Consider the following 11,819-nt stretch of genomic DNA (forward strand, 5'->3'; position numbering starts at 1 on the left):
CCACAGCTGGGCTGGTTCTGGAATAGAGTTTCAGAACCCCTGAAACTCAGCCTTTTGTTGCTCCATCCTTCCTCACCATGCCTGCTCTCCAATCCCTGGCCAGCTCCCCAGGGCTGTCAGTCTTCAGTGGCCAGAGAAGACATGTTAACAGAGGATGCAGTGTGGGTTGGTTGGATGACCATCCATGTCCACAGCTGAGACTAGGGATAGTAGGGAAGGGCTAGGAAACTGGCCTAGAAGGATTGAGTCATGGCCTTGTGTTGAGGAGAAATGAAATGAACTAATTTTTTTATTAAGAGAGTTACCCAGGGCTCAGTGGGTTTGGGCCCTCATGGGTTCACAGGCAGTTCATATCCTAATGTCCATTTATTTCCCACTTGGGGCAAGATTTGATCAGAGGATAAGGGTTGGGACACTCCTTTGTCCAGTGCTTGGATTTGCCACACTGAAAAAATGGGCTGGGCCGGGTACCTCTGAAGGGCTTCTGGGGACATCCACGACCATCTCTGACCAGTTTCTTGGCATGAATAGTAGCCACAGCCATTCATTTGAGCCTTTGCCCTGTCCCATTCTTCCCTGTCTCATTTTCTTTGAGTTTTATGACAGTCTCTCAGCTGCTTCTTTTGTAGCCCCTCAGTTTAGAAAATCTTAAAGGCAGCACTCATTAGAGTTTTAGTGGGGGGACATTGAGGCCCATCATCTAAATATCTTTATTTTTGCCCGAATGCTAGAGGCTACTTGAGAGACGAAGATGGCATTCAAAAAGAGCTTGCCATGTTCTTGCAATGGTAAATAGCGCTGCTATCTATGAACACTGGTATACGAATCTCTGTTTGCGTCTCAATTCTAAATTCCTTGGGGTATATTCCTAGCGGTGGAATAGCTGGATCATATGGAATTTCTATGTTCAACTTTTTGAAAAAGCACCAAACTGCCTTCCAGAGTGCTTGTACCATTTTATAATCCCACCAACAATGTATGAGAGTTCCCATCTCTCCACATCCTCTCCATCATTTATTGCTTACTGTCAGAGAAATGATTTTGAAAAATACTATATAACTTGAAAGAGACTAGAGAACATAATGCTAAGTGAACTAACTCAGTCTTATAAGGACAAATACTGCATAAGACCATTATTGTAAAAATAAAAGGATAACTAGTTAAATGTGTTTGGATGTCCAAGGGGGAAAATGGTGGGAGGAGAGGAGTGTGTATGGGTAAGGGATAAATCAAAGGGTCTCATATTTTGGTGGGTTGAGGAAAGAGGGTAAAGGAAGTGGCAAAGATCAGGGGAGGACCTGAAAAGATGAGGTTATGATGGGCATAGTTCAATGGTGATTGATTTTTCTAAAGGACAATGTGTGGAAATGATTATATGAGATAAAATATCAGTAAAGGAAAGTGTTACACACACACATACCAAAAAACCCCCACTATGTACATGAATGGAACACAATGCATCTGAATAATTATATGCATACCAACCAATACATTTTTTTTAAAAAAGAGTTTGTCTTCTTCTGAGGCTGGGTCTAATCTATTGTGAGCTTTGTGTGTTTCTCTCAGCCTGGCCGTGAACTGAGCTGGGCTTTCTTGAGGCCCTTGGTATGCCTCTCTGAGCTTATCAAAGTTAATTACTTTGAAGAATGCCTCGTCCAGGCCTCTCATAATGCACTCAATAAAATCAGTGCATTTTCTCCAGTCAGGATGTTTGGGATTAGTCTTCCAATGGGGATTGACTGTGAGGACTGCTCCTGGGCCAGAGGGTTGGATTTGATCAATGGTGTAAGTTTTCTTGGCTTCCGGGCCATGCAATTGCCATACCCTCTCTCCTTTTTTGAGAATTAGAAGAATTTTTAAATGGTGTGAATATCATGCCAGGTTAAATCATATGACTAGACTAAATACTTAAATTATTTCCTGAACTGAGCTGGATTGGAGAAAATGAGCCTAAGCATTTTTGTATTTGTGCATAGAACAATGAGTGAAAATGGGATATGAACTCGAATGACTCTGTTCACACCAGCGGAAGACAAGCTGGGGCTGTTATCTCGATGGGTCCTGGGAGTACGTTCAGGGTTGGGATGGAATGTCTTCTGAGGGTTTGGGCTCCGCCTCTGTGACTTCAGCACCAGGATCAGGGTCTGGGTGGTGACGGGAGGTGTTTGAACTTCAGTGGTGTCTATGTTGAGAACAGATTCAGAGTCTGCACTGGCACTTGGAGAGGCTGGCTTAAAAGATGAATAAGGCAGTGAGGGTTGTGAGTGTGCTAGGAAAATCTGATAGGTTGAGCAGGGAATGCTAAGAGGAGCAAGAGCAGAGGGAGAAGAAATGCTGGACACAGGGAACTTTTGGCCATTTGTCTGTGTATGCTCAGGTCCTGGAAAATGTTGAAAATGCAAGTGCCATTAATTAATCTAATTTATATTATGGCTAAGAAACATATGTTTTAAAATCAATGTCTTTAATTGAATATAATGTATGAGTCCTTATTTAGAAATGTTAGTTAAGTGCTCGCTTCGGCAGCACATATACTAAAATTGGAACGATACAGAGAAGATTAGCATGGCCCCTGCGCAAGGATGACACGCAAATTCGTGAAGCGTTCCATATTTTCGACCCTGAAATGATCCAGTCTCTAACGAAGGCTGACTCCTAACTCCTTTCACCTACAAATTTCGTCTTTGGATACAAACCTACGTGGATAGTCCTTGGCAGAGGGACTGTTTCAAAAGAGGCAGGGAGAAGAAGAGAAAAGGGGGGAAAAAAAAAAAAAAAAAAGAAAGATGGAGGCGGGGGCGTGTTGGTCTCCGTCAAATACATTTAAAAAAAAAAAAAAAAAAAAAAGAAATGTTAGTTAAAAGGCAGCTGAGGGGAGTATCTGCTTAGAGTTGAGGGACATTCGTCAAGGCACAAAGTAGGGCTGAGAAGGGGAGGGACAGGTTTTAGAGATTGTTGTTGTTATTGCTGTTAGTCAATTCATGGCAAAGCTATAAACAGTCTATCTGAACCTTGCTCCATCCTGTGCCATCCTCAACATCACTGACTCATTACAGCCCATTACTGAAGTTACCATGTCAATTCATCTCTTTGAGGGTCTTCCTTCCTCTCCTTTGCTGACCCTCCATCTTTCCAAGCATGATGCCCCTTTTCAAGAAACAGCCTCATGCTACATGCCCGATGTATGAGAGACAAAGCTTCACCATCTTAGCCTCCAAGGACCACCTTGCCTGCAACTTTCCCCAAGACATCTTTTTGTTCCTTTGGCAATGAGTATTCCTGAAATCAGAAACCTGTGTAGCCAGTGAGTTGACATGGAGCTGTCAGATACCCAGCACTGGGATTAATGAGTAATGAGTAATGGGTAGTAAAGATCCAAGACTCAGAGGAGGATGGGTGTGGTGCCTGGTGTAGACCAGGAGTGAGGCAGGAAATAACAGGACCAGAGGCTCCAGAGGAAGAGGAGATGGAGGGACCTTAGGTGGCAGACTGAGGATATAAGATGGCTGAGGAGCTGAATCAGCTGTTGGCACTAAGATAAGGGTACCCCAAAGCCAAAGACTGAAAGTTAACCTAGGTGAGCTCTTGGTACCCACTGCTTCTCAGGGTGTATGCTGAGGGGGCCCCAAAGCTAGACTCTGAGAGTTAGCCAGGGATGAGCTGCTTCTGCCTGCTGCTTCTCAGGTAGAAAGCTACGGGAATGAGGATGCTTGATAAGATGAAGCTGCCCATGTGCTCGAGCTTAGGCACCTGAATGATAAAGACCAGAGACCAGTCAGTCAAGACATAAGTGGTATTTATTAGACAACCCCCAATGGCACAAGGATGTCTAGAATTTTAGTGCCCTGGGGAGGCAAAAGCAAGGAGGTGGAGGCAGGGAGGGTAGTAGTGGGGAAGGTATCCTTGGCATGGACTTTCTATGACAGGAGGGTATTTAAGTTCCTGGAAGAGTATTACTTGTCATTCCAGTTGCCATGTATAAGGGAGTGGAGATGGGTATGGTTGTTATGGATGGTTTGTTGTTACGGGAATGGATCGGGTTCTGAAGTAAAATTTTAATGGCTGTCTAACCCCATTCTCAATCTGTACCAATCAACAGGTCTATAAGATGAACAATAACACCAGGGATAACTCACTTCTTAGACTAATCAACCACAGAAGATCAAAAGGACAGCATAGAGCCAGAAGGCAGGAAAGAGTAGGGCAACAGGATTAATGGAGACAAGAATCACAGGGAGGAAGTGGGAGGATTACAATTGAATTGTGTGTGTTGTAGTTAATGTAAGAAAATAAAATGTGTGTGAATAGTTGATCGGAAATCAATTAACTATGTAAACTTTGATTTGCTGACAATAAAAAGAAATAAAAGTCAAGATCATGAAAATCCTGCAAATAAAAATATGTGAGCTTCTACTAATGTAGTTCTAAAAGGAAAGTTTATAGCCTTAAGTGCTCATGTAACAACGAAAAAAAAAAAAACACTAAAAACTGCTGAACCAGTTCGTTTCCAAGTTAAAAAAAGGAATAACTTGGGGGGAGGGGAACCACAAAAAAAACAAAACAAAACAAACAAACAGTAGAAGGAAGGAAACAATAAAGATAAAGACCAGAAATTAATGGGGCAGAAAACAAAGATAAAATCTAGGGAGATCTTGGGTTTTTTGAAAAGCAGACAAACTCAACAGATTATTCCTATGAGAGACTAGAAGAGACCTGTCCATATGAAAGCACCGTCCAAGTCTCTGGGTGTTACTGTTATTGTGTCACAGAGTTGAACCTAGCTGACCCTCCAGTGTGTTTTTCACGACAGTAGTAAATGGCACATACAGTAAATCCAACTCACAGAAACTTTATAGGACAGAGGAGAACTATCACGTATTTTTTTTTAGGTTGAAGTCATTATATAAGCAGATCATTCTCCAACAGCTCAGAAGGTGAGGTTAATTGCTCACTTTTCAATTAACAGCAAAACACTTTAACCATTGAACCACCTAAGTTCTCCCCATGAAACAGAGTTGTTGTTTTCAGGTGCCTTTGAGAAGACTTAGAAAACTTGCCTGAGCCTTCAATCACTGTTGCAGCCATCAGTTCATCTCATTTAGGGTACAGCTCGTAACATATTGGACTGATAACCGACAGGCTGACAGTTCAAATCCACCAGCCACTCTATAGGAGAAATATGGGTGGTCTCCTCCTGGTCAGGATTTACAGCTTTGAAAAATCAGTACAGGACCACTGTGAGTCAGGCTTGACAGGAAGGATTTGGCAGGAGGCAGTACCAACCATAAATAAGGAAATGCCGGAAACTCCAGGGAACAAAATGAAACTATTCACCCGGTGGTAAGTTCTGTGTGAGATGCTCACGGCTCCCCTTGGCCTCTTAAGCTAGGCACAGAAGCACTCACCTAGGTTCATGGTTTCACATCTTACACATGGAACCTCCCCACCTCAAACTAAGTGGCACCCAGTTCGCAATCTACTCTCTCTCCTGTGAAGTTGATATTGGTCCTTCCTGGGCCCCCACCTGCTTTCTTGGTGGCCCACTTTTCACTTATCCTCCAGGACCTAGTCATGGTGGCACTCCAATTCTGTACACTCTTCAGTCCTTGCCCAAAGGCTTTGCGCACAGCTGAGGAGGAGAAGTAGAAAATTAAGGGATCGATGCAAGCATTGAGAGCGCTGAACAGCACGGCGCAGGAACGCCAACTTTGACTTTCCTCCTGGAAGTATCCCACCACGTGAGACACATTGTAAGGCCCAAAACAGACCAGGAAATTGAAGAGTGTCACAGCAGCCAGCCCCACGGCTCTCCAGCGCTTCTGGGCCCCCACTTGGGGCCTGGAGAGCACGATGCTCACAAAACGCCAATAGCAGAAGATGGTCACGGCCATGGGAACGAAGAAGAGGACCAGGCACAGCTCCAGCCGTACAGGCAGCAGCACGTCCAGTTGCTCTCGGGTGAAATTCTCATAGCAGACTCGGAGGCCTTCGGGACGCCCGGTGGGCAAGTACTGGATGACGATCACGATGGAACAGTGTCCGAAGGACAGAACCCAGGACACCGCCGCAGCGATCACACCGTACACAGGCCTCCGGGAGAGCTTGTACTGCACGGGGAAGGCCACGCTGCGGTAGCGCTCAACGCTGATTCCCGCCAGCAGCCACGTGCTGCAGTAGATGGCACTGTAGAAGCCGTAGCCAGTGAGCGCGCAGGCTGCGTTGCCCAGGATCCACAGAGAATTGTTGGTGGCCTCAACCATCTTGAAGGGCAGCAGCAGAAGGAGCAGGAGGTCCGCCAGCGTCAGGCTGAGGAGGAGGATGTGGATGGGTGCAGGGTCAGGCTGACGGACCCTCCCTATAAAGGCCCGCAGAGCCAGAAGGTTGGCGGGCAGACCAACGAGAAAGGATATGACGTAGATGAAGAGAAGTCCCAGGTTTCGGGGTTCTAGGGGCATCTTTTCTGAAGAGACAAAAGACGAGGTGTCAGATCCTGTCTGATGAATGGACTTCCCAGTGCCACACCAAAGCTAATTCATCCTCAGCCTCTCTGCTTGAATCACCGAATGATATCACTAACACTTGCAGAAAGCTCTGCAGGCTTAGGGGTTAGGAATTACACTGCTAACCCAAAGGTATGCAGTTCAAATCCACCAGCTGCTCCATGCAGAAAGATAGGCAATCTCTGTGACTTACTGCCTCTGAAGGTCAGGTATGAGCTGGTTCAGACTTGATGGTACACAACAAGAACCCTTCAGTCTGTGTCTGCCTCTATGTGTCACGCCAGGGGCAGGGGTGGGGTCTCCTTGTTCCCTTACAGAATTGTTATTTTTTTTCCCTCTTCTTGCTTATATTCACTCTCATAAGAAGTTTGATGTCCCCGAAACTCCCACAAGAAAAGCTCTGAGGTCTCCAAGTTCATAAAAATAAAAAATGGCAGTTCAGGAAGACAGTGTAGTCTTCTACCTTGTCTGGGGTCATATTCCATGTACCTAGAATTGTGACTAGCACATAGGAAGGAGGTACTCAAGTTATAACATCTATTGAGATTGTAAAAAAATATGAAAGAACTAGCCATTTTATCACAAAGATAGTAAATTGAGACTGTCTCTGAGTTTGCCCTAGTATAAATTCTAGCCAGTGAGCCTAAGTAACTAAGGCATCTTTCTCTCTGCCCCCTTTTTTTGCTGTCCTGAAAGTATTGGAGTTGAACACAAGATTCTCAGCTCACCTCTGAAAGTGGACATTTGTTTATGCCTGAGAGAAAAGCAAGTGTATCCACAGTTACTTCCAGATGTGCAGCCTCTTGAGTCCATACTAACCCCTTCAAAGAAAACTTGTAGGTGTGGATGGAATATTGAAGTAATACCCTCTGATCTCCTTTCTATTTGCACCACATTAGAACCTATGGTTTTACCAGGGCTATTAACTGTTTTAATAATCATCTTCAAATTCACTCTCTTTCTCGGAGAAAGCAGATAGGCATGAGACTCAGGGAAATAAAGAGGTTTCGGTGAAATCCAGAGGTTTCTTTAATACCCTCCATTATCATTAAAATGTAGACACATGATAAAATTTGAGTCTTTAAACTGTTTCTAGGACCTGACCTGGACACCAAGACTGAAATGTCAACCATGCTTCAGAAAAGTCACATAACTCTGGGAAGCCACTCTAAGGATCAGTGTCCTCTGATCTTATTTCCATTTGCAGCACATAGAACACATGGTTCACCAGGGCTATCACCGTTTTGATTACCTTAAAATGTGTTCTCTCCTTTGGAGAAAGCACATAGACCTGAGATTTAGGCAAATCAAAAGGTCTCTTTAGTTTTCTCTATTGTCATTAACATGTAGACTCATAATAAAACTGGAGTTGTTGACCTCTTTCTGATATTATATTACTGATGACCCATCAGAAGATTTTATTCCCATATTTGAGAATCTCAGAGACAGGTAGAAAATCAAGGAAACTCTCTGTCTCTGTGGATCTGAGCTTATCTTTGGCACTCTCCACCCTCACCTTCCCCAAGGTCCACATCAGCATCATCTCACCAATAGACTTTTGCTGACCCCTTTCCCATTTTAGTAATCTCCTCACTCTCCTCCTTGGAATATAAGTCCCTCATCTCCCTCCTTTTCATAAAAGCTTATCCACACATATTCATATTACTCTAGACCTTCCTGAAGTTTCTTCCCTGAGCATCAGCAAATTGAGAGTCTTGCCTTTTCCTGGAGGGAGATGATGGCGTTTCAATACGGCCAGCCTCTGAAGCAGGTGGAAACGTTGGCTAACTGGATCACTTCATTCTCTCCTACTTTTATACCTGGAAATATTGTGTAGTCAAAAAAAGGAAGGTCAATAGGTAAACTTTTTCTGAGGCACTTTGATCCACCTGATTCCATACAAAATTTTCTCTTTAACAGACTTAATTTCTTTTTCGCAGAATCCATACCAAAAGTATTCTTTCAGGTTTCTTTCTAATTTTGTTTTTCATGTCACCTATTGTGTTACTTTTCTGTGGGTAATTATCTCAGACAGCTTCATACATGCTTCAACTTCTCACGCCCTCAGTTTTTTCCTCACCTGTTCCTTTCCCATATCTCCTCTTAAGGCCTCTGACCCAGACAGTTTCCTGGGTTATTTTCTTTCTCTCTCTCTCTTTCTTTTTCCTTCAAGAGGAACATCTCAAGCATTGGTTGACTTCCTCTAGTAACTAAGCCCATTCTTACAAATTATGACCACAGAGCAGATAATCTAGAAAAGGTCCAAGGGGAAGTGGAAGTTGAAGCTAGGTCTAGGTCTGCTTTCTCAGTGCGCGTGGGCTACCTGGGTCATGTGTCCTCTCTTCTTACTGTTGATCTCCCAGCAAGCTTTATAGGTTCTACATTGTTCCACTATGTCTGGTAATGCCTTTGAGTAAACACGTGAGTATACAGAGACACAGGGTGTGTGTGTGTGTGTGTGTGTGTGTGTGTGTGTGTGTGTGTGTGTATGTATGTGTGTATTTCAATGATCCTACCAACCAAGGCTCTCGTCATTTTCTCTTGACCCAACCAGTTTTGTCCTCTTGAAAGAATCATGTGTCATTTAGCTCTTTACTCACTGGTCCTAAGTCTTCAGCTTGGGACCTACTGGGCTCTCTACATTCCTCCCTAACTCACATGATCCTTGTTCTAAAATGGAAACTCAAGAAGTTGTTTTGATTGCTTAATGCTCCTGAAATGTAGGCAACACAATTGTTTTATTCTCTCCCATATTTATCAATGCCATTTTTCTTTCTGCATTTGACTGAACAATAAAATTACTTAGAAAGGCAGATATTACTAGACAACCCTAAAAGCTAGAGGAGGGTCTTTTTTCCACATTCTTATTTCCAGACATGCATAGCTGATTCCCAGCCCAGAGCAGGATCACATGGTAATTTCAGACAACACTTTGAGAACTATATTAAACTATATTCATGTGGTTGGATGGCCATTGGTGTTGTCATTGTCGTCATGTGTCGTTGAGTCGCTTGCAACTCATAGCAACCCTAGGTACAACAGCCCTAAACCCTGCTCTGTCCTGTGTCAATTTCACGGTCTCCAACACACCCACTCCAATTACTCCTGTCATTGAATCAATCCATCTCATAGAGCGTCTTCCTCTCCTGTGCTGTCCCTCCACCCTCCCAAGCATGACATCCTTCTCCAAGGACAGGTCCCTCCTTACAACATGTCCAAAGTATGTCAGATGAAGCCTCAGAATCCTTGCCTCCAAGTAGCAGCCTGGTTTAACCCTCTCCAGGGTGAACCTGTTCCTTTTCCTAGCAGTCCATGGTACTTCAGCACTCTTCTCCAACACCACAGCTCAAAGGCATCAATTCTCCTTCTATCCTCCCTAGTCATTGTCCAGCTCTCTGATGCATAGCTAGTGATTGCAAAGACCATGCATATATCAGGCTCACCTTAGTCTCCAGAGTGACACCATTACATTGGCTTTTTTCTTTATGAGTGATATTTCAAGGACTAAATGGAAAAAAATAGGGAAATCAACTGAAAGGTCCATGATCTTACATTGAAATTTCTAAGTGAATACTCAATTAATAAACATATAGTATATCATTTCCAAGGAAGTAGAAGAAAAAGTGAAGTGAGAAAAAAATTACTTAATACCAAGGAAATATAAGAAGGGAGGAAAAAAAGGAAAGTATTAAAACATGGGAAACATAGGAAAAGAGAACAAAATAAAGTGAGATATTTTTCTTTTTTCCACTTCAATGGACATTGTGATCATTTATCTGGCTTCTATACTTAATATTTGGTCAAAGATTTTGCATGTTTCATTAAATGCATACACACAACGAAAGTTTTTATATATAAGATGGCAGAAATAACGCTAAATATATTTAAATGAACAAAGCAGTAGAGTTAAAAGACAAATATTACCAAATCTTTAAATGTTATTGTTGTTATGTGTCACTGAGTCAGAATTGACTCATGCTCTATCTTCCAGTAGGTTGTCAGGCCGTCACTCACACAGAAGGAGACTGCCCATCTTTTTCCTTTGGAGCAGCTGGTTGAATCGGGCTGGCAGCACAACGCCTTACAACTCGGCTACTAGATCTCACTAAACCTTTAGAATCGGTATTTAAAATCTAATTATTAAATTTACTTATTGTAAAAAGATACATCTACAAAGCTCAATATCAAGAAAACAAAGATTCTCACCACTGGGCTGATAGGGAGCATTATGATAGATGGTAAAAAAACTGAGATTGTTTGCTTGGCTCCACACTCAACACCCTTGGTACAAGCAGCTAGGAAATCAAAAGATTAATTACATTGGGAAAATCTGCTGTCAGGGACATCTCCAGAGACGTGAAAATCAACGATGTCAGTCTGGAGACTAAGGTGAGTTTGATGCAGACCATAGTCTTCACAATTACTTACTATGCATCAGAAAGCTGGACAATAACTAGGAATCATAAAAAGATAATTTATCCCTTTGAGCTCTGGTGCTGGAGAAGAGTGCTGAATATACCATGGACTGCTAGGAGAACAAACAGGTTCATCCTGGGGAGGCTGAAACCAGGCTGTTCCTTGGAGGCAAGAATTCTGAGGCTTTGTCTGACATACTTTGGGCATATTTCAATGAGGAATCTGTCCCTGAAAAGGATATCATGCTTGGAAGGGTGGAAGGAAGTGCAAGAGAGGAAGACTCTCAATGAGATGGATTGAATCAGTGACTGAGGTAATGGGGGTAAACTAAGAAAACAGAGGATAAATAATGAACACTGTGTTTAAATAGATGAGGGTAAGAATGTCTAAAAGAAATATTATATAATACAGAGTGTGAAAACTATAGGAAAATATCATTGATTTCACATGCAAGCAAGATTCTACTGACGATTATCCAAAAACAACTGGAACAGCACTTCAGCAGAGAACTGCCAGAAGTTCAGGCTGGGTTTAGAAGGGGTCGTGGTACTAGGGATATTGTAACTAATGTTGGATGGATCTTAGCTGAAAACAGGGAATACTGGAGGAATGTCTATCTGTGTTTCATTGACTATCCAAAGGCGTTTGACTATGTGGATCATAACAAACTGTGACTAACTCAGAGAAGAATGGGAATCCCCAAACACTTGATCGTGCTAATGCGAAACCTATACTTGGACCAAGAGGCAGTCGTCAGAACAGGACAAGGAAACACTGCATGGTTCAAAATTGGGAAGGGTGTATGCCAAGGTGTATGTGTCCTGTCTCCATACCTTTTCAACCTATATGCAGAACAGATTATCTGGGAGGCTGGGCTCTATGAGGAGAAATGTGGTGTCAGGA

The 11,819-nt window shown here is 43.0% G+C and overlaps 1 protein-coding gene across 1 annotated transcript; it reads right to left on the bottom strand.

The window, feature by feature from the left end:
* Window positions 1-3,645: 3,645 nt before the first annotated feature.
* On the bottom strand, window positions 3,646-6,455 carry LOC102860748 (free fatty acid receptor 2-like). The gene is made up of 2 exons (XM_006899725.1): window positions 5,481-6,455; window positions 3,646-3,750 (listed from the first exon to the last, which is right to left on the bottom strand). The coding sequence occupies exons 1-2, from the start codon at window positions 6,453-6,455 to the stop codon at window positions 3,646-3,648; spliced, it is 1,080 nt and encodes a 359-aa protein (XP_006899787.1).
* Between the last annotated feature and the right edge of the window lie 5,364 nt (window positions 6,456-11,819).

The sequence above is a fragment of the Elephantulus edwardii genome, unplaced genomic scaffold (genome assembly GCF_000299155.1).
Source record: "Elephantulus edwardii isolate Elephantulus edwardi_28Jun2011 unplaced genomic scaffold, EleEdw1.0 scaffold00266, whole genome shotgun sequence".
NCBI lineage: Eukaryota > Metazoa > Chordata > Mammalia > Macroscelidea > Macroscelididae > Elephantulus > Elephantulus edwardii.